The following is a 23,282-nucleotide window of genomic DNA, read 5'->3' as shown; positions in this document are numbered from 1 at the left end:
TACTTACTATACGCTAAAACACCAATATTAGGCCTAAATGCAAAGAAAACTTCACGCGCGCACGACACTTCTAGTGTCCGTTCTATCAGTTGTTGATTCAGAAAGTTTCTCCAACAGCTTGATGATTTTGTCGAGATGCAAGGAAACTGCCGACGTAGCTTCTTCTCTTGTATTACTCTTTTTTTTTTAACACCCGGCTTCATCTTCTTTCAGTTTGGCCCATCTCTGAAGTTAATTTGAAAAATAAAGTTGAACAATTCTTGTACAGTACCGTTCCAAAAAAAGGGTGACAATTGTTGGATCTATCTCAACAGAATGAAAAGCTACCATCAGGTTGAGAAAGTGATCCGATTATCATAGTTCAGAAATGTTGCCTTTGAATTTATGTCTAACAGACGTATCCGCAGGCCAGACAGACGGCCACTCATTCTGGCTGCATATATATGGAGGCTTTTTAATAAAGGAGGTAACTATATACCATTTTTTAAACACATTTACGCAAATGGTTTTAGATTTTTGATTTAAAAATATTATTTTTCACAATTGTATTGCTAAGTTATGTAAGTTCTGTTATACTAAATACTACATTTGTGGGCACGCCCTGTTGCCCACAAACCAAACTCCTAGCTATAGGTCAATAGCCGCACTGCCTTGTGTGTGTGTCCCTGTAAGGTCTAGGGCTCAGGGAGTAAACCCTAACAGAAAATCCGGTCCTGGGGCACCGTAGGTGGGGGGACAGTAGTAAGACTACTGCTCTCTGGCAAACTCCTGCAGCCACCTGTCCTCAAATTGTGATGGCTAGCCATCCCTTTGGACCTGGTCAGTATGGAAGAGAGGCGTGTGCTGACGTGTGGGCAGCCCAGCACTCGCAAATTTACCGCCCAGGCTTTCCCCCAGTCAAGAAGTTGCAAAGGGAAAAGATCGTCTCTCGAGACGTAAAATGCCACAGTTTCACATTTACAAAAAAAAAATGTAAGTTTTTTTAAGAGATAAAATCTATTTACAATGCAAATAAGTTGGACATAATTTAGAACAACAATTAATAAGTAGTTTTTCATATTATCGCGTGAACTGCAGACGGGAATATCTATCATGGAACACAAAACTAAAGGAATTTTTTTAAATATTTTTTTTTTACGGAAATGTTTTTTTCTTGAGGCTTTGAATAAGAAGACCCTTTACAAAACAATTAGATCAATTAGATACTCATTATAAGAGTTTGGCCAGGTTCACATCTAACTTCAAATACACTTTCACCTATCCCTTGGTCTGCTGGACCATTGGGGCACCACAAGGGATCTGTCAACCTTCTTTCTTAATTCTTCTCTGCCATTAGCCTTTGATAGAATTTCATTCTGATATTCTTTCTGAAAATATTGAAACCTGCCTGGGTGGACCACTTCGGGGGCCAATTTTTAGTTTGTGTTTCCACGCAAACTGTCTTTGTAACCTTGTTTTAGTTATAACACGTTCTTTTTTTTTTTTTCGACATTGTTTTTAGTTGGCAACATTGGCAGGCATAGCCTCAAGGTGGCGCTCTTTAATGTTCGTGTTGGATTTTATTGTTCTGTAATTTATAAGTAATTTTTACGCATTATCGGTATCTCATAAACACTAGATCTAATTGATATTAAAGATTATATCAAGAAGTGATGTGTGCATTTTACATCCATAGTTTTTCTGGTCATCTATTAATGATGTAGCCAAGAAATATAGATTGTTAGAAATTCCTATTCTCACTTCACTCAGTTCACTGACTAGACTTGACTATGTCACACTATGTGAATGTGGCTTCTAGACTCTATCTACTAAACTAAGTCGACTAAGTAGAACTTCTGGAGTCTAATTCTAGCCTGTGTCAGTCAGTCAGTGTCATCTCAGTGTGTGTGTCTACGCTACAGTGAAGTACAGACTACAGTGCTACAGATTGGGCTTGAGAGGAAGTCTAGATTTACTCTCCCGACTCTTGTCTAGATTCATTCTAGATCTAGATCTAATCTCATCAGTCCTTTGCCTTTACTAGGCTTTAGACTAGATAGAAGAGCACTGTATGTCACAGTATGTGTACTGTATTGTCTGTATGATGTATCTCTAGTGATCTAGATCTAGTGTCTAGACCAGTTCTCAAAGAAACAATCAAACACAACCAAGACTAACTTTGACTAAGCACTAACTAAGTAGATCTACAAGACCAAATGAAATTATTAGTCAGGCTATTCTAACTTAACTACTCAACATAGTCCATAGCCATAGACAACATTGACCAACAAACCAAGGCCATAAGTATATTTATAACGTGTGTTTGGATGCATGTTTTAAAACAAAGAAATGTAAGGACATTATATGATGAAAATTAAATGTAATATTCAATTCTGTATTCTATATACTCTTATTACAGTTAACATTCTCATCTGTAATTGTAATTAAAGTTAAAAGTATTATTGCTGAATAAATTAGATATATAGATACTTATTTATATTAGCATAGATAGTATAGAAGATGTCATCAAAATCAAACTAACTAGTAAATACTGTAAAATAGTAATAGCGATGATGAAATACTATCTCTAGACTTTAGTATAAAGTATAGAGTAGGTCTCTAGTCTAAATTTGGGGCAATAAAAGTAAAGCTGCGTTTCTGCACATTCCCTACTCCCTGTCCATATTTTGCACCACTCACCACACAACCCATCATCTTTGTTCCATGCTTCTTTGTTTCTAAGCTAGTTATGGCAAAACTTCCTAATGTTACAAGTTACACATTATGCTCCTTTTTTCATATATATGGTACTTCCAATACATTGTTAAAGTTTAGTTTTCTTCTAGATAACATATATATATATTCTACCATGGGTCAAATGCACTGTAGACGAGTGGTGTGGAAACAACTTTTTTCTTTTTTTTTCCTCCCTCAGGGTTAAAGGAATTTTCAAACTCCCAAACCTTTGATCAGCTAATGAAAAACCTTATACTAGGCTTCTAAAATGGACAGGGAAACTCACTTTCTTTGCTGTCCAAGATTGCAAAGGAGAGGGTAGAGTTGCTTCAGGCTGATATCTGCCTTTAGTGCTTTTACTGGTATGCTGTCAGGTCCTCCAGATTTATAGAACAATGACTATTAGACTCAATATTATATATACATATATATCTTATATAATACAGACGTTACTTCAAAAAAGAAGATGATTACGTCCTACGCGTCATGCATTTAGTCATGCATATTAACCAATGACTTAAATTCAGCCAAGTCACTGGTTTTCCTGGCTAGCTCAGGCAACCCATTCCATGCTCTAATAGCACTAGGGAAGAAGGAGTGTTTGTATAAATTTGTCCTAGCATATGGGACGAGGAATGTGCCTTTATCTTTGTGTCTTTCAGAGTATTTTATTAAATTTTGTTTTTGTATTTGAAGATTATGGTTCAGTGTTTTATGTATGATTGCTACTTTACTTTTGAGCCTTCTGTGCTGAAGGCTTTCTAAATTTAGTGATTTTACTAAAGGTGTTACTCTAGTCAAATGTGAATATTCGTTTGTTATGAATCTCACTGCTCTATTTTGTGTCTGTTCCAGTTTTTTAATGTTTTCTTGAGTTGAGGGGTCCCAAATGGAGGATGCATATTCTATTATTGGCCTAACCAAGGTTAAATAACATTTTAGTTTTATGTTCTTATTTGATTTATAGAAATTTCTTTTAATAAATCCTAATGCTTTGTTTGATTTTTTTGTAGTTTCATCAATATGTGGATTCCATGACAGTTTTTCATTTATTATAACACCTAGGTATTTTGCGTTTTTAGTCTGTGTTACTGGTTTGCCATGAATAAGATAAGTGGAATTAATTTGTTTTAGTTTTTTTGTTACTCTTAACAACTGACATTTTTCTGGGTGGAAAGACATGCTCCATTTTGATTCCCATTTCTGTAATTCATCTAATTCTCTTTGTAAAATATCTGTGTCCTGTGTTGTTTTTATTGTTCTATATATTATGCAATCGTCTGCAAATAATCTGACTTTTGTTCCTGAAGTAATGCAATTTGGTAAATCATTTATGTAAATTAAAAATAGTAGTGGACCCAAACTGTTCCTTGAGGTACACCTGAGTTTACTGTTATCGGTGTTGATTTAGAGCCATTTATTATTACAGTTTGTTCTCTCCCTATCAGAAAATCTTTAATCCACTGATGCAGTGGACCATTAATGCCGAAATATTTTAATTTTTTAAGCAAACTATGGTGGTGAACTTTGTCAAAAGCCTTAGAAAAATCTAGTAAGATAGCATCTATTTGTTCACTATTATCTAAACCTTTTGAAAAATCATCAATTAGTCCTATCAGTTGTGTTTCACATGATCTATATTTCCTAAAGCCATGTTGGTATGGTGTGAGGACATTATGTTTGTCTAAGTGGTTTATGATGTTGCTACATATTATGTGTTCTAGGATTTTACATGTGATGCTGGTAAGTGATACTGGTCTGTAGTTTCCTGGGTCAGAGTTTTCTCCTTTTTTAAATAGAGGGGTGACATTAGCTTCTTTCCAGTCCTTTGGTACTCTGCCCCGGTTAAGTGAAGCCTGAAAGAGTATTTTGAACTCTGGGGCTAGCTCATTGCTTAGTTCTTTGAGTAATCTAGCTGGAATACCATCAGGTCCAGAAGCTTTATTTGGTTTGGTGTTGGCTAATAGTTTTTGAATTCCATTTTCTTGTACTACTATATCTTCTATGTTGTTTACTTGGTTCAAATTCAGTAATATGTCTTTGTCTCCTGGGGCTGAGAATGCTGATGCAAAGTATTTGTTTAGGATGTTTGCTTTAGTTTCATTATCATTATGTATTATGTTATGTTCATCTTTTAATGGCGCTATGCCTGTTGTTTCCATTTTCTTAGACTTAATGTATGACCATAGGTTTTTGTTGTTATCTTTAGATATTACATTGTTTATGTATTCACTCTGCAGCTGTCTGCTTACTTTTTGGGTTAAGTGTTTAATTTTTATATACTTTTTGTAAACTCTTTCTGCATTTTAGATATATATATATATATATATGTATTTTTAACCATTAGTTCTAAAAAGCCAGTTAAGGTAATTGAACTTGTATAGATTTTAGATCAAAGTATGGATTTCAAGCATAGGACTTAAATACATGATACTTAAACAACAGTTTTTCATAGTTTTAATTTATATTATTAAATACTATTTACATCCAATATATTAGAAGCAAACTAGTATTAGCTAGGCGAAAAAGCCCGGAAGTTGGAAGAAAGAAAAAAAGGGCGATAATTTAGAGATTGCGTTTTTGATTTTTTTTTTTTTATATAGACTGCACTTGAAAGTTTATTACACTTTTGAATGAAATGTGAGAACTTTTATAGATGTGTTATCGATTACTTTAGACAATGGCCTAATTAATGCTTAATGAGGATTTGTTTTTTAAAGTTAATTACGTTTTTTTTTACTTAAAATGAAAATATCACTTTTTTTGTTTTCACCAATACAGAACAAAGGTTATTGTTTTTTTTTTCATATTAGATATCATGCCTGGCCATAATTCTACCAAGTTTTATCGCTGTAAGTCTTACGTGGCACATACAACAAAGTGGAAAATGCCATTTAACAAAGAAAACAATGGCCATGGACAGTTTTGGTGATAGTCTATATAGAATTTTTTTTTGAACAAAACAAAAAACATGTCAGGCTTTGTAAAGAAGGTTCAAAGGTTCAAAAAGACAAAGATTTACTGCTGCAGGTTTAAACGACTGTATAGAAAATACGAAAAAACATGCATATATGAAACCCTTCCGGACCAAATTAACTCTTTGGCTCCGGAATTACAATTTGATATAGAATTAAAGAGAAATGGATGCTCTTTCCATTTCTTATGTCTTCTAGTTAGCAAATCATGTTGTTTTTGTAATTTTGGGTTTTGAATATAAAAATTAAAATTGAAAAACTCACCAACTGACATTGAAAATATCCATCCAAGTGCATGTTACAAGAAATTTATTGTTCAAATTGAATTCAAAGAAGTTTTTTTCTCATTTTTATCCATTTGTTTACAGAACACCATAGAAGAAACAGCAATAGATGCAAAAAAATAATAAACTGGAACTAATAATCCAATGTCACTACTTTAATGAAAACGGCCATAAAAAAAGCAACACTCTTGGAACAAAAAACTTTTACCCTAAAACTAGTCCAACTGTACAGCATATATATATATTTATAATATTTTCCTCGTAAGTTCTTCATGTACTTAGTATATAAATATTCCTTCTAGTTGCAATATTCATGGAAGCAGTCAATATGAAGTGTGGGTTCGACTCCCATCCAGCGCAAACATAAACCGTTCTCCCTGACCTACAGTGTTTACATACTCTGTCTTTCTTTATAGTTATAGGTCTCCATTCTCTGAAAATGGATCTTATTCTAGCAGGGGTGTTCAATTTAATCCTATGGTCAGCATAGCTATTTATTTTGCTGACAAGACTATCAACAATGTGATTGTCAATGAAAAAAAACAACATTCCTGCTCAAAAGATGCAGTGCTGACTAAGTCTAGGTTGACAACCCAATTTCTTGATGGAACAAATCTGAAATTGATCTGTTTCAGTGCCTAGATGATAGATCTAGAGATTTACCTCTATCTGATTAGATTTAGATCTAGATGATGTAGAGACAGCTAAACTAGTTCTAGATCTACATTGAACATTAGCTGGGGGTGGAGCTGCTTCATCAGCTGATAAACTTCATCATTACTAGACCTAGCCCTAGGTCTAGATCTATAAATTAATTTACTAGATCTAGACTATATAATTAGATTTATCAATATCACCATCAGATGAAACAAAATCACTGTCATCTGAATTATTATACTTCTTTATCAAAGAAATATTTAGATCTACAAAGTTTATATGGCCTTGGTTGAAGCTCTATGTTAAAAAAACATGCACACAGAAAAAATAAATGTCATCTCTTTACAAACTTCGTACAAAATAAAAACACGTTAAATGAAGGAAATTCCGGATGTTTAGCAAAGGGAAACTATTCTAGATAAAAAATTAAGCAATAAAAAACATGAATTGGAGAAATAGAAACGAAAAAATAAATTTTAAATAGCCGATGCCCCCAGCGTTGGTCCGAGTTTTTTCCCCTTTTTTAAAATCAACGTCCTGTGTGTTGTTGCGGAGCCAAAGAGTTAAACAAAGGATGTTTGGGCCATGAGGCCTTCATCAGCTACAAAACAAACAATTAACACAAAATAGTCTTAAGTTAACTTATCTGTCCAATGTTGTTCTCTATCGAGGCAGAAAAGAAATGAGCTACGCTGGTGTAAAAGCGCGGGAAATCTGAAGGGGGCAGGGATGTCAGGCAAAGATGAATGGGAAAAGGGGGTAGTGTTAGTGCCCATCACTTATTAAGTAAAAGTGTGCTGGTTGTTGATCCCGTTAGGTTGGAGAGTGCCTGACATGTAAATAAGTTTGTTTTCGATCTGCAGAGGGGTGTTTTTGTCATTGCATTGTTGTTTAGCAGTGACGAGGAGATCAGTGGTGCCCCTATGATGTGTGTTATTAAAATGGATAGAGACAGGCTTAGTTGCAAAATTACAAATGTGTCTAAGGTGTTCTTGGAGTCGTGTTTTTAAGGTCCTGCCTGTGTTTCCAATATAGATCATTTGACACCTTGAGCATATTATGACTCCTTTACTATTACAGTTAAATTTGCCACTGATCCTGATGGTCATTTTAGGAGAGGTGATGGTGGGGGTAGCCAGCGTGTGTTTTATTTATTGCGCACAATATGACTGTTGAACATAAATGTGTAAATGTGTTCCTCATTCTGGGGTAGGCATGTCTATGATGGAGTACATGTCTATAGTGCTTTTCTGAAGGGCTGCTTCTGTTGCCAGTGCTTATGTAGTTCCGCTTGTCTGTTCTGACACTATGCTTGACGTTTCTATAGCGTTTCTGCTGAAATCCACTCTTTTGGGTCTATGACTTGAGACACAGCACTTCTAGGCATGATGAGGTTACAGTTTCTTTTACTTTCTGCCACATCTGTTATTGCCTTCTTTTCTTGGAGCTAGAACTTATTTGATAGGGTTACCTTGAACTAGATTGCCACTTTTCAGGGTTACCCTGGAAATCCAGTTGTTGTTTTTTTTGTCATTTTCTTAGCATTTTCCCTGTTAATCTTAGTTTGGTTGTCAAGTTTTGTTTGTATGAGCCGCCATTTTGAAACAAAATTTGACCTGTTTCATATCTCGCTACCCAGAGACTCCACTTTCTTGATTCCTTGCACCCTCTAACAAATGCTTTCTTAAATAACTTCAAGCATCAAAGCACAGAATAGATAGCTTTATCTTACATAAGATAGGGAGTTTATATTCAGCAAACTCAATAGCCCAGTTTCTATATCAGAAACAAGTTCAATGACTAATTAGATTATCTGTCTGAAAAAAAATAATCTTAAAAGTTTTTGTGCATAGTGATTGTTGAGGATGCCAAAGTTTTCATTGCTGACAGAAATTCTGAATTCTTTCAAAATATTATAAAAAATATTTCCAGTGTCTGCATACCTTGTAAAGAAATTGCCTATAATGCCTATAAACAAAACTAATTTTATAAAACTAGATGTAACTGATCTAGCCAAGCAAACCATTACATAACACTACAGGCATTTCATATAAATCATTGCCATGTTACATACTAACATATTCTAGATATTCTTTGATAAAGACCAAATGTGTAAATATTTTGAAAATTGTACAGATTGTCTTATTTAACTTAATGCTGTGTTAAATTTTAGGATTGCTGCATTTCATGTATGTTACATGCTTGAGTCTAATTCTTTATATTTAGGGAAATACACATTTCCAGGTCTGAGGATACACATTTTCATTTTGGCATGTAGGTATCTCTGCTCTGGCTTTCACCAATATAAGGTCCATCTTCTCACAGTTCCATGGCATATGTTGATTAGCTGTTAAATATTTCTGAAGCTTGTGGTTTTTTAATTATGCATAGGAATTCATTACAATATATCTATACAGATAGAAAAAGATTTTATAGATACTTTGTTTTTTCCTAGGTTAAGCCACTACAGAGATACAAAAATTCAAACTTAAAAATTGGCAAGGGTTAAAGGTGTGAAACCGCAGCTTTACTATAATTATCTTCTGCTGAGAAAGAACGTCTGTCATCTGTAAAGTTGAAAGAGTTCAGACTTAAAGACTGAAAAATAAAAAGAATTACTGCTGCAGTGAACTAATGTCTATAAAATACAATTAAGATAATGTTGGATAGGAAAAGGGGTGTAGTGGTTGAGTGGTAAAGTGCTAGGCTTCCAAATTGAGGGAATCTCAGTTTTGAATCCAGGTGAAAACTGAATTCGAATTTCTGGATTTTTAGAGTACCCCCATAGTCCACACAACTCTAATAATAATGAGTTTCCTGACATTAGTTGGGGAAAAGTAAAGGTGGTTGGATTTTTCATAAAGTTGAAACAGATTGAGACTTCCAAATATAGATATAAATGTATAATCTAGACTAGAATTCATATATATGATGTATGCCTAGATCTTGACGTGATATCTAAATGTTAGTCACAATGAATAGTCATTAAACATTTAAGTAATGAATCTTCTCATTCTTAACATTTTTTTTTCTGTACAAACAAAAGAGCTGTTAAAAATCCATTTTCTATTCTAAATTTTTATTATTTTTTTAAAATTGTTCTTTATAAAATTTTCATTTAGGTTTCAGCTTGGAACAGATGTATTTCAATTTTCTAGTGTGACTGGATAGCTTCAGCATGTTTTCGCTTCGTATAGTGGCAACAAACTATTACCTGGCTCCGCCTATAAAAGGTCTAGATATAGTGCACTCAGAATTCCGAGATTCATCAGTAAAAAAAATTCCTGTGCTCCAAATATTTGGATCTACACCAGCAGGTTAGAAATTTCCTCATTTTGTAGATATATGGTCTTCACAATTTTAAAAAACAAAACTTTTAAAATCTCAATATAGAAATTAGTAAGGATTATAGTTTACTATATATACATATATATATATATGTGTTTCTTCGGGATATATAATAATATATATTATATATATGTATAGAATGTCTTATTTAACTTAATGCTGTGTTAATTTTTAGGATTGCTGCATTTCATGTACAGTTTGTTACATGCTGGAATGATTTAAGTCTTTCATGAGTATTTTTTTTATATTTAGGAAAATAGATATAGATGTTTATATGTGTGTGGGTGCATTAAATTTTTGGTTTTCTTCAATGTTTAAAGAATGTTATATATATTGTTTTGATACCTTGCTATAGAGTCTACTCTTGATTTTGGTTTAAATTTTTTTGGGCGTTGTCTTTATATCTCACTCCTCACACTGCCAGAGCTGCTCGTATGTAACATTTAAAATTTTATGATTAACAAAGAATGTGAAAAACAATCACAGAAATAATGTCACTGTATTTTCTATGACTGTATATAGATTTATACCTAAATTTGCTTAGAGCAGTGTTTCTCAAACTTTTTTGTCTGCTGGCATAGTAAAAAAACTACTAAAATTTTGCAGCACACTAGGATGAACAACAGTTGTTTTATAATAAAATGAAATTATTTGACCTGTTTTTAAGTATTACATTCAATGTGAAAGGTGTGCCTGTTTTTTAGAGGAAATATATGCGATCTAATTGAGACTCCAAAGTCGATAGACAAACTCGCATTTCATCATCTATTGTAAGAAGTCTCTCTCTTTTCTTAGACTTGATTTCAGTCAGTACTGAAAATTCAAATTCACAAAACCATGAAGATATAAACTGATTGTAGGATATAACTTGTTGATTGAAATCCAAAACATACAGCTGTAGAAACAGCAAAATTTAACTTAAGAACTGCATCATTTTTTTAAGTCAATGAGCTGCTCTTCTTCTTCAGTTGTAAGATTTGTAGCTTCATTGTTCCCAAATGGATAGCTGACCCATCCATATTCAAGACTTTTAACTGTTGGGAAGTATTGTTGAAATGCTGACTGCAGGAGTGTCAAAGAGTTCAGAATTTTGGGGGTGATTTCTTTAGTTGAAGCACATTCATTGTAAGTAGGAAAGCAGTCGAAGACTCCTTTCGAGGTCTTACTTTGCCACAAAGACAATTTTTCACCAAGTGACTTCAGTTTTGAGGATGCAGTGATGGTCCTTGAAGAATTAAATTCAATGAATTTAATTTGTCAAATAAATCAGGGAGAAATGTCACCTTAACCCACCAGATCTTGTCATGAATAGAAAATCCAAAGTATTTTTTTTTCAGCCTCCAAGAATGAAATTAGCTCAGGCTTGAGTTGGACGACACGCTTTAACATTTTTCCACATGGAGAGCCAACAAACGTTAGTGTGATACAGGAGGCATTTGTAGTTTGAATCCATAGCTTCACAGAGCTGAGAGAAAAGTCGGAATGCAAGAGGTCGAGATTTGATGAAGTTTACAATTTCAATCACTTGATCCAGAACAGACATCAAATCTTTCGGCAAAGATTTGAAGGCAAGAGCTTCTCTGTAGATCATGCAGTGAACAACTAATACATTTGGATTTTCTCGACGCACAAGAGTGACAAATCCCTTTCTAATTCCCTGCATGGAAGGACAGCCATCGGTGCAAATGCTGACACAGTTTTTCCACTGTAGTTTGAAAAGCAAAATGTTTTCGTTCAATATATTGAAAAAATCTTCGCCTTTGGTCGTAGTTTGTAAGTCTTTGCAAAATAAGAATTCGTTGACACATTTTTCATCCTTTATGAACCGAATAAAAGCTAGCAGCTGGGCTTTTCCACTAAGTCAGTGGATTTATCAACTTGAAGAAACCACAGCAGAGACACTTCATCGTCAGTCGCGTCGAAATGTTCGCAAATTTCATCTTGTAAATCTGACGATAAGTCTGCAGATAGTATAATTTGACAAAAGAACTTTCTTAACTTTTTCGGCGGCATCTGGTCCTAGAATAGTTTCAACATCCTTGCTAAAGCTGGTGCAAAGACAGATGCAGCCTCTGTGTGTGCGTTCTTGCGCTTTGCTAATAACTGAGCAACATTATAACTTGCAATCAATCCCTTTTCTGGCAGCTTTAGGTAGTTCGTAAGTTTCTTAGCTTGTTTATTTTGTTTAGCCCTGATGTTTTCAAAGTATTCCTTCGGTTGCGTTTTTAAAGCTGGATGTTTTGTTTCCAAGTGTCTCTTCAATTTGCTTCGAACAAGCGCCTCATTCGACAGAGTTGCATTGCAAATCATACAGAGGCAATGGAGCATCTTCAGGTCCAGAAGATATGAAACCATATCCGATGTATTCTTCTTTGTACCTTCGTTTGGTTCCTTGCTTTTCAGTTGACACTTTCGCAGTTTCATTCTTGCAAACGTATTTCTCCATGGATAACGATGAATAATGCTTATTGATAATTTGTTATTATTAGCCTAAAAAATTTACATGAAACGCATCGCTTATTATTATCGTTACCAGTTCAAAATTGCTGTGCGTCTGCTTAGGCGGCCTACATTTCAGTCATTATAATAATAAAAGTATAGTGGAAAATTTAATAACCGAAATGGCTAACAACCATTTCCGTCGAAATCGAGCGATCCGATTTAGCAAGGCAGAGAAAATAGGAGAGTGCAGACTACTATTACTGGTCGTTACAAGTGTGGATGTCATCGCAATGTAAAATAAAAATTTAATATTAGGTAGACCTGTGTAACGCTGCACGTATGGCGTTCCGAAAACTCCCGCGGCACATCTGTAAATCTTCGGCGGCACACAGTTTGAGAAACACTGGCTTAGAGGCTACTAGAATAATTTGATAAATAATGTCAAAAAATAGATATCAACACCAAAATCAGACTGATGCCTTTGCTGGTCATAGCCACATTCTTATGTGCTTGTGAGTCTTGGAAGCTCACTGCAGAGCTAGAAAGGAGGATCCTAACAATGGAATTGAGATGCTATAGAAGGATCCTAGATATATCTGTGATATCACATTTAAAGACCACATCACAAACAATTTTTGTAAACAAAAAAAAAATTTAAAAAATGCAAACTAAAAGTCTATGGACATATTATAAGGACTTTGGAGCTTGCAAAGACCTTTATTCAGGGAACAGTACCAGGAAAAAGAAGAAGAGGCAGACAGAGAAAATGTTGGGAAGGCGTGACAACATAAAATAATGGAAAGGCCTTCCATTTAAAGAGGTATGTTTCTATCCAAGGCAAAAGACCGAGAGGAATGGAGAAAGTTGATCGACAATTCTTGTGTGGTGCCTCAATAGACTAATGAATTGGCCAATGTGAATGTCATAATGTATAATTGCTTCTATTTGCTTTTTTTTTTATTTTTACATGCATTTCTAATGTTGTTTTTTTTTTTTTTTTAATGCAAATTCAAAGGTCAGAAAACATGCATGCATATTCATGGAGCTTTTCCTTACCTATATGTACCCTACGGTGGAACGCAACCAGAAGATCGCTTTCTGAGACAGTTTGCCACAAGTCTTGATAGAGCCTTAAATATAGCTAATGGTTCTTCAAATTGTAATTTTCAACATGTTTACAAAATATCAGTTGTTTCTGGGATGTAAGTATAAAAAAATAGTTTGCTAAAACACAAATATTTTTTTCATTTAACACACCTGTTCATATTATATATTAAATATTGTAATATTTCTTTAGCCCAATTTATGGGTACCATGCAGGTGAAGAGCAGTTTCTCAAGATATATTTCTACAATCCAAATAATATAAAAAAGTAAGTACCAAGTATATGTAATGCATTTTTTAAAAAAATCTCATTCATAAGCTTTTTATACTTTTTTAAGCAAAAATTAAAAATAATAATAAGCTAATTTGAGAAAATTACATAGAAATAGCTAATTAATATCTTGTTAACAAGAAAAATACAACTCTCATTACTGTCTCTGTAAACAAATATTATTCTATTTTAGAGCATCAGAATTACTTCTGGCTGGAGCTGTTATGAATAAACCCTATCAGCCTCACAATTCACACATATCATATCCACTACAGGTATTAAGAATACAGATGTCTATAAAACTAATATAAAAAAGAATTTGCATTCAGACTTTGTGTAGTTTTGTTTCAATAATCATCTTGGATAAAAAGCATTGCTAATGAATGTTATTTCAGGTTTTCATTGATTACAATCTTTATGGAATGAACTTTGTATCAGTTGGGGCTCTGAAATTTAGAAAGCCTATTACAGGTATGATTTTCTTTTTTAACTAAAGGGATCCTAACTTGTGTCACATACTTATAAAAAAACAACAGCACAAAACTTTTAGTTTAGAAAATATTCATGTCATTAATGGGATGATTTTTTTTTTTAAATTATTATACTTATAGTGTCATTGGATAAAAACTTAAATAAGAAAAAAATATCTTGGTTGGAATCTGACATCACAAAACAGTCTCCACCATCTAGTTTGTACAGAATATGGCACACAAAAAATGTTCCAGAGTAAGTATAACTATTTCAATTATTATATCTAGTGCTGGTTATTGCTTTTTAATTGACACAAAATATATGGTATTTCTTAATTTATGACTACTAACTGTTGACTATGACTGTGGTGAGTAGTAAAGCACCTAGCTTTTGGGCTGAGTGGTCTCAAATTCAGATCTTGAAGTGCCTCAGAGTCCACCAAACTTGAATAGGTATCTGACATTAGTTTTGCACACATTCATAACTACGCCATAGAAATAGATGGGCTTTACATCATCTGCCTCATTGATCACAAGGTCTAAAAGCAAACCTACTTTACAATAATGAATCAAGTTTTATCCATAACATTAATTTTTTTCAGATTACAAATACAACTGTTTTGTCTTAAGTAGATTTTTTTTTTGACTTAAGGAATTCATTCAAAGCAATATGAACCAGATTTTACTGATACTCTTTTTTTTTTAAATTGATATATTAAATTAAGAATTTTGTATAATATTAATTTTTTTTTTTAAGATAATTTTTTTTTATATACAGAGAACTTTACTTACCAGACTGTGTTGTACGGCAGAGTACTTGTGAATTAGAAGTAGATGTAGTAGCTGCGGACATAATTAACAAGCAAGATCTTAATAGTAAGTTGTTTTTTCATTAACTATTTAAAAAGTCATAGCAAAATTTTTAAAAAAATTTAACCTAAAAAATACTATTAACAGGGTTTGTAGCGCTCCTAAAAAATCCTAAAATCTCCTAAAAAATTAAAAGTCTCCTAAAATCCTAAAATTCTCCTAAAATTTGCCGAAAGTCTCCTAAAATTTTGTGTAACTAGGCATTCTGATCGCATGACCTTGGGCTGGCTGTGTTAATGAGTTGACCACTGACGCGTCTACACCGCTTTTCACCCACTTGTGAAGCGCAACCTCGTGATTGAAGATGGCCTTGGCTCAAGCAAGCATTTCACCTGCCAGTATTTTTCTGAAGGCAGCGTAGAAATGTTTGTTTCCATTTATTGTTACCACTAAAGACGCGCTAGATCTAGTCTGTAGTGACTATTGTCTATAATTAGAGCAATTACCAGACTAATTTGTAGGCTACACCCCTCCGAGCCCTCCCTCACCTAAAATCTTCTTCTTGTAAGTGTAACAGTGACTTCGTGTGGAAAGTCGGTAAATCTTCTAGATCTAGCTAGTATCTAATAATAGTATCTAGATTTAGATCTAAGTTAGATCTAGTGAAGATAATTCGCATGAAAAATCAGTGAATTTTAGTCAATTTAATGATCTCGATACATCTAATGTCTAGATTACTCTAGAAATACGCTAGATTCTAGATTTACGCTAAATCACTTTGAGTCTAGTGAAGATAATTAGCACAAAGAAGTGAAAAGCCCGCAAATTTAGTGACTTAGATCTGGATCTAGATCCAGTGAAGATAATTCGCACACAGCCGTAAAAAGTCTGCGAATTTTAGTGACTTATATCTAGACTCTAGATTTACTCGAAATCACTAGAACCTAGTGAAGATAATTCTCACACAGCTGTGAAAAGTCTGCAAAATTTAGTGACTTAGAGTTAAAGTCTGCGAATTTTAGCAAATTAGCTTTAGAGTCTAGATCTTCTGTAAATTTAGTGAAGAATATATTCAAACAGCAGTGAAAAGTCCGCGAATTTTCTTGACTTTGATCTAGACTCTAGATGTATGCTAAATCACTAGAATATATATAGTGAAGATATTTCTCTCACAGCCCTGAAAAGTCTGCAAATTTCAGTGACTTAGATCTAGAGTCTAGATCTACTGTAAATTCAGTGAAGAAAATTGTCTCACAGCCGTGAAAAGTCAGCGCATTTTAGTGACTAAGATCAAGAGTCTAGATCTACTGTAGATTTACTGAAAATATTTTGCATACAGCTGTGAAAAGTCCGTAAAAATTATTTCACTCTTAAAAGCCAGGGAAACTATATGGTTGAAAAAGATTCTGCTAGGAAAAAAAACGCGAATATCCCCCCCCCCCCCCCTCCAAAAGTCATTTTTTAGTAAGCAAATGTCAACTAAACATTCGAATAGACATATATTGCCCCATATATTACTGGCTCTGTTTATGAGAAGGATTTAAGTTAGCTAATAAAAGAATAAAACATTACCTCAAATGCACACCATGTCTCTAGTATCTATAAGATACACATAGGAATTAATAATGTACATTTCCATCACAGAGAATACACATTATGAAAGCATCTCTAAGAATGTTTCTTATTTTAAAAAATGGAAAAGCAACCATTCATAATGTTTTTAAATAAATCTTTGAAAAAAAAAATGGTTGTTTGAGGTTTTGGGATGACAGTCAAGTTGTTACTTGATTAAAAGATAACTTTCATTACATTTTCTGTGGACATACCACAGCTGATAACATTGTTTCTGTGGCATATTGGCAAGATATTTATTATTTTTAAAATCAAATAACAATAACTGATTTGATAAATGCTTAGTTTTATGTATGTTTTACTATGTACAACACAAACGGATGGGAAACACACACATATATCATACATTTCATCCTTAAAAAACCTCCTAAAATTTTGTCATGGAAAAGTGCTACTAACCCTGTATTAAACATTTTACATTAGAATTGGATGTAATTTTCAGATCCAGACTCTATTTGTGTCAATCAAGGGCTAGCTGCTTTATGGGAAAATGTCAAAGAAAAAACAAATGTTGAAATGATATCTCAAGATTCTAATCGAGAACAAGGTAATTAAATTAAAACAAATACAAACCATTAGAAATTGATTTTAATCTACACTTTAAAAGTTTTTTACCTTAAAAATTTAGTTCAATATGCATATAAATCTGCTTTAGATTTGTCTTATTCCTTATTAATAGGAATTCCATTCAACACATTTTTCAGTAAGTTGGCAAGCCTAACACTTAACCAATTTACCATTATCTATGCATAATTATGTGTAATGTAATATGATATAAAATGTGTACATTTGAAATTGTTTTGGCCTGCATTTATGTCACTACAGTTCTTGGTTCTAGATTTTTAACATTGTTGGCATGCTTGATAGCTTCTTTTCTATTTTTAATATACACATTTACCAAATTACTTTATTACTTTTGATAGTTTCTCACTTTCATTGTTTTTAATTTCAGATGCAAATATAGTTATTTCAAATAGTGAAAGGAAACTTTTAGAAAGATTTCAGGAAATTGTTAGCCAACAGTTAACTTTGAGGTATGTATATATATAATGTAATTGTAATGTAATTGACTTCTTTTAAATTTTTGTTTTTATCACTGGTTTAACATGTCAGGCGCTTATTTGCAGTTTGAAAAAGCTACACTTAAAGCTAAAGCAAAGAGAGGTAACTCTTTAAAAAAAAAAATAAATTGAAAAAATATATACTTTTAATTTTTAATATCTTAAAAATAAAAACAAGCTTAAAAATACTCAATTTCCTAGGTAGGCATTATTTGCTGGGGTGTTGGTTTATTCATTAAAAAATTTTTTCATAAGGATGAAAGGGAGAGCTATTCTAGTTTTTGTTCTGAAACATGACAGGCTCTTATATGAAATTAAAATATAGTGTACCTTGTTATGCATCCTATCATTAAAGGTACTAATGTGTTAAAATGGCAAGAAAATATTGCTTTAAAATATTGTTGTTGGAAGTTTAAAAAAACAAACATCAATTAACAAAAAAAGTATTAGTAATATGTAATATCTAAAACATTTTTTTTTTCATTTTTATTGTAGACCAAGACAGCCGTCTCAACTTTCATCTATCAATCAATCAAGTGAAGGTACATTCTGTTGTCTTAGCATTATATGAAGACTATAATTTAGTTTATTTTCTGTCGAATTAGCTGGCAAGAAATTACTAAGATGTGGACTTAATAAGTTAAAAAAAAAAGATTTTAGACATTTTCCGTATTAAATATAAAACTAAAGAAATGGTGACATCTTTTTTTGTTTGCTTTTTTTTTTTTTGACTGATTTTCAAATTGCATTTAGTAAGTATGAAAACTTTTAGTATCATAGGCAACAACTAACATTTTTCATTAGATTATGCATAATAACTAACTGGGTAACAGTAAAGGTGACAGCAACTATATTTAAACTCAAAATTGTGAATACATATTTTTTATTTGTATGTATTCTAATTCACTTTTTTTTTTTTTTTAAATCAGATTCACACATTGCTTCTACTAGTTCATCACAGTCAGATGCCCCTAATGATGAGTGTCCAGTTATTGATGCAGTGCTTATCAATAGAATTGTTTCTTCTAGCCAAAGTTTCACTAAAAGTCAAAGAACACAATCAGGTGAACTCAACTTTCCAACTTCACTCTTCTGGTGTCTTAGAAATATATTGCAGGTCTTTAAATTAATATTAGTTATGTTAACCCAATCAGTCTTACCGTGTGTGTCAACAGCATAAGCCTAGTGTGTTATGAATCATCAGGTTGTTTATGGATGCTTGAAGTAGTTTCTTAAACTTTCCTATAATCATGTCTAGCTTAGATCGAGAGCATCCACCCAGGAAATTATGATTTTTTAAGCTTTTTTTATATTATAAAGGTATAAAAAGTATACATTAGTGCAATGTACCGCCAATAAAAACAATTTAAAGATTTAAGCAAAGGGAAAAGTTTCAAATCATTCAATAACATCAGACAAGCCAGGTTCACAATGAACCATATCTTTTTAATCATCAATTCATTCAATACATATGAAAATAAACAATGTATTAATAATATTAATATACAAGCTCATATATCCATATTATGTGGTATCATGACATGAGTCTACCTAATAATATAATATAATATTGGCAAAACTTTCAATACGTACCAACTTTCAATACGTACACAGCTTCTTTTTGTATTGTCAGATATAGGGTTGTGGTTGTTGATAGTTTTTAGCTCATGCCTTCTGATATTCTTGCTGAAAATATTGAAAGCTGCCTTTTTACCTTTCTGAGTGGACCACTTCATGGGCCGATTTTGAGTTTGTGTTTCCACACAAAATATCTTTGTAACCTTGCTATATGTTATGCTATTGTTACCTTTTTGTATGGTATAAAAACTCACTCAAATTTTGTTCTGAATTGACCATTTCAGACTCTCAAGACATAAGTGTTACCAATATCTTAGCCTCACTGCTTGATGAATCTGTTTCACTACTGCCAAGTCAGATAGCTTCTTTAGAAGAACAAGACAGCATAATCAATAACAGCATATTGTTGACTGAACAAGATGAGAAGGAGGATGAAGCTGAGACTCAATTGATGCAAAAAGCAGAAGAAGCTAGTTTCACTGAATTATTGGGGTATTTCATGACTTTTAGTGGTTACAAGTTGTACATTTATTATATGATACATCACTTAAAGCAAACAATCCTTTCATAATAGAGTAATACTTGCAACTAGCTCCATATATTTTTTTATAGTGTCTGCTTTCTGAAAAGTTGTTCATTTTGTACCATTAGCAATGTCATTGGTACAATTCTTAATTATTCATAATTGTAAACAGAAAAAATATCTAGCCATTCAAGTACTGGATACACAATAACTTTTTATTGTGTATGGCATTCAGGATTAAAAAAATAAATTCCATTGTCATTCCCAGCTGCAGAAATAGTTTTGGTAAAGCAATGCTAGTCTGAGTATAACCTACATATGTATGGTTCTGACCAAGCTGTTAAAATGGTTATCACACCAGAAAGTCCAATAAGTGGTGGGAAATGATTTTTTCTTCTCAGCAAGCACCATAAATAATTTCCTGTGACATAAGCTAACAAGAATAGAAGAGCTCAGAGAAATACAAAAAAAAATCTCTGAGAAACTTGTAGACATCACACAACATGTTTGTTACTATTTTTCTAGAGAATGAGAAATCTGGAAAACTGAAACCAAAATACACTTTATATTTTATTTCTAAAATTAAATTAGCATTATCTTAAAAGCAAATTTATTTCCCTCTAATTATTTTTATACAAGAAACAATTTCTGATTAACAAAATGCACCACAAAATGTATATAATAAATAATTCTATCAGAAAATGGGGAAATATTCCAGAGACATGAAAGTGTTTTATTTATAGGTCTAGTGTCATCTCTATAAACTACAAAACTATGACAGTGAATACATTCTCTTTTTTTTTCTTTCTGTCTGATGGCATTCTATTTTTAAAGACATTTTTTGTTAAATCATTACCTGAATGTCTGTCTATCATTGCATGGAAAAGAAGTGCTATGGATTAGATTAACTATAGTGACCACAAATGTATTGTATTATGTATGTATGTATATATATTTTGTAATGTCTACAGAATCAAATCACATTAATAGTTTTTCATAGAGCTTATTAAATATTTTGAATGTATTGTCTTCAGCTTCAGGAGTAAATCACAGGATTTCTCATATGATGTAGAAATTCACCCTGAAGAAGATCCTGATAGTGAGGTGGAACTTCTACCCCAGTTTGATGGAGCTTCTGATAGGATGCCAAGTAAATACTTTTCCTAAATGTATACCTATTATAAATATAAAAACAACTTACTACTCACTCAGAGTGAGGTGCATTGATGAAGCTCACTCTTGTTGGTCAGAAGGGGGGACACTGACATTTGGTTCACAGACGAATCATCCCCTAACAATTTGTTCACACGACTGTTCATTCTCTCGACATTGAACAAATTGTCAGTGAAGGATTTGTCATGACCCAACTGTCAGTGAACAATTTGTCAGAGAGCAATTAGTCGCGTGAACGAATTGTCATGAATGAAATATCCATGAACTAATAGTCGTGGAAATGTCAGAAGCTAATGAGTCCAGTTCAAAAAGAGAACATTTTACTCTTCTGAGAACCTTCTTGAAAATAAACGGGAATACAGATGAATAAAACAGACCATTAGGTTTTATAGGCAGCTTAATGCTTAAAATACTGACTACATTTTAATCCATGTATGAAACCAAAGTAACAGGAAAGACATTGATTATGAAGAATCCTCATTTCCGTAACATGTTACAAGTGCTTAATGGAAATCTGCAGCACAGAAAGTGCAGACAATAAACAGTACTGTTGTGTCAACAATATTTCAATCAAAACTAAAGTGTGTATGTCGGATATTGAACTACTATGTAGCAATCTCAGGCTATACTACCTGCGGAGAGAGTTTACACAATTTTACGTCATACTTGTGTATATACCACCCACAGCCAACACAGAGAAAGCAACAAAACATATACTAGACATTGTACATATAATTGGGACAAAAAGTTCTAATGCTGCCCGACTAGTTATGGGAGAATTCAATCATCTTTCATTAGCTAAACACTTGCCAACATATACTCAATATGTTAATTGTCCCACAAGGCACAATAAAACCTTGGACATGTGTTAAAGGAACATAAAAATGGCCTACACATCTCGATCGTTATTTCTCCTCGGAGAGTCATACCACACAATGATCCATCTTACACCCATATACAAACCGGTTTTAAAAACAACAAATTCTGAAGTACAGTCCATCCAGTCATGGTCTGACGACACTGTTTTACATCTACAATGTTGTCTTTAGCAAACAGATTGGGACATGTTTGTAAACAACTGCCCAGACAGATGAACTTACCACAACTGTTAAGTTCTGTGAAAACGTGATTGTACCAAAGAAGAAAATTAAAACATTCAGTAATAATAGACCCTGGATGACCAACATTAAAAATTAACATTCTGTCGTCATCGAGAAATACATAGAAGTCTATTTATAAAACGCTGGTTATGAGTGTGTATGTGTTTTTTAGTGTGTGAATGTCGTTTCTATTTGCATCTATATTGTGCATCTTAATTGTTATTCTACAGTAGTTACGCTGAGGTTGTCAATTGTAGTCAATCCCAATTTCCATTTGATTGGATCAATAAAAGTTATCTTATCTTCAAAGAATGCAGAAGTTGTTTTTTTAGCATCTGCACAGGCTAATTAATGAAAATGGACCAATGACTATAAAATCCTTTTGCAATTCAGCAAATACTTTGATGGTTTTATTCTTGATGAAGATTAAGGAGATGGGGATTCTCAGTTGTTATCAATGTGGCAGATTTCACCTTTTACCAACTTTAGCTTGGTACAGAGAATCTGAATTGTTTTTCAAATCGCTGTCATTTAAAATTATTTAAACTTAAAGGATTAGAAATATGCTGTTGTTGTTCCGTCCCCCAGTATTGACAACATTGTCTAAGGAGTTACATAAGACATCCAAAATTGTGAACATCTTTGGTAAAAAAAATGAAAACAATTGAAATAGACATTCAATCCTTTTGTACTGCAACAAATAATAATAAATGATACATCTGCATCCTTTTGTCTCAGTAAAGATATTCTAAGATATATTTTCTTCTTTGATTTATAGATATTTGTTACCTATGTTGCATGAATGAAGGTAACTGATTACTGGTTGAAATTTCTCTTGTTTTTTTTTTTTTTATTGTTTTGATTTGTTAACAGTTAAAATATATAAAGCATTTTATTTTCTATTATAAGACACTGAAACTAACCAAAATTATATTTTTTTTTTTTACTAAAACTTGTTACTTTTGATAATTATAAGTCATTGCTTTTAAATAATTTATTAGCTTTAATAAACCAATAGAACCAATGAAAAGGCAAAATAAAACAATGACTTTTTAATCCTAAGCTATTCTTTTCTACATTTTATATTTCTTTTTCATTTGGGGGTAGTTTATTTGTAAAATATTCAAATTCTGATGCTT

At 32.7% G+C, this 23,282-nt stretch overlaps 1 protein-coding gene across 8 annotated transcripts in view; it reads left to right on the top strand.

The window, feature by feature from the left end:
* The first annotated feature begins 1,519 nt into the window (after positions 1 to 1,519).
* LOC106057776 (uncharacterized) overlaps positions 1,520 to 23,282 on the top strand; it is a 54,448-nt gene continuing 32,685 nt past the window's right edge. Inside the window, exons 1-15 of one of the 8 annotated variants that reach the window (XM_056032797.1) lie at positions 1,520 to 2,330; positions 9,754 to 9,948; positions 13,437 to 13,623; positions 13,719 to 13,793; positions 13,990 to 14,071; positions 14,192 to 14,267; positions 14,408 to 14,522; positions 15,045 to 15,142; positions 17,151 to 17,255; positions 17,661 to 17,742; positions 18,265 to 18,311; positions 18,699 to 18,833; positions 19,632 to 19,839; positions 20,905 to 21,020; positions 22,922 to 22,951. In XM_056032797.1, coding sequence (XP_055888772.1) covers positions 9,810 to 9,948; positions 13,437 to 13,623; positions 13,719 to 13,793; positions 13,990 to 14,071; positions 14,192 to 14,267; positions 14,408 to 14,522; positions 15,045 to 15,142; positions 17,151 to 17,255; positions 17,661 to 17,742; positions 18,265 to 18,311; positions 18,699 to 18,833; positions 19,632 to 19,839; positions 20,905 to 21,020; positions 22,922 to 22,951 — 1,495 coding nt within the window. In that variant the 5' untranslated portion in view covers positions 1,520 to 2,330; positions 9,754 to 9,809. The remainder of the gene's footprint in view (positions 2,331 to 9,753; positions 9,949 to 13,436; positions 13,624 to 13,718; positions 13,794 to 13,989; positions 14,072 to 14,191; positions 14,268 to 14,407; positions 14,523 to 15,044; positions 15,143 to 17,150; positions 17,256 to 17,660; positions 17,743 to 18,264; positions 18,312 to 18,698; positions 18,834 to 19,631; positions 19,840 to 20,904; positions 21,021 to 22,921; positions 22,952 to 23,282) is intronic. The other 7 variants (XM_056032796.1, XM_056032794.1, XM_056032790.1 and 4 more) reach the window with 7 other exon arrangements.

The sequence above is a fragment of the Biomphalaria glabrata genome, chromosome 6 (genome assembly GCF_947242115.1).
Source record: "Biomphalaria glabrata chromosome 6, xgBioGlab47.1, whole genome shotgun sequence".
Classification (NCBI taxonomy): domain Eukaryota; kingdom Metazoa; phylum Mollusca; class Gastropoda; family Planorbidae; genus Biomphalaria; species Biomphalaria glabrata.
This window is presented reverse-complemented; position numbering and strand designations above follow the sequence as displayed.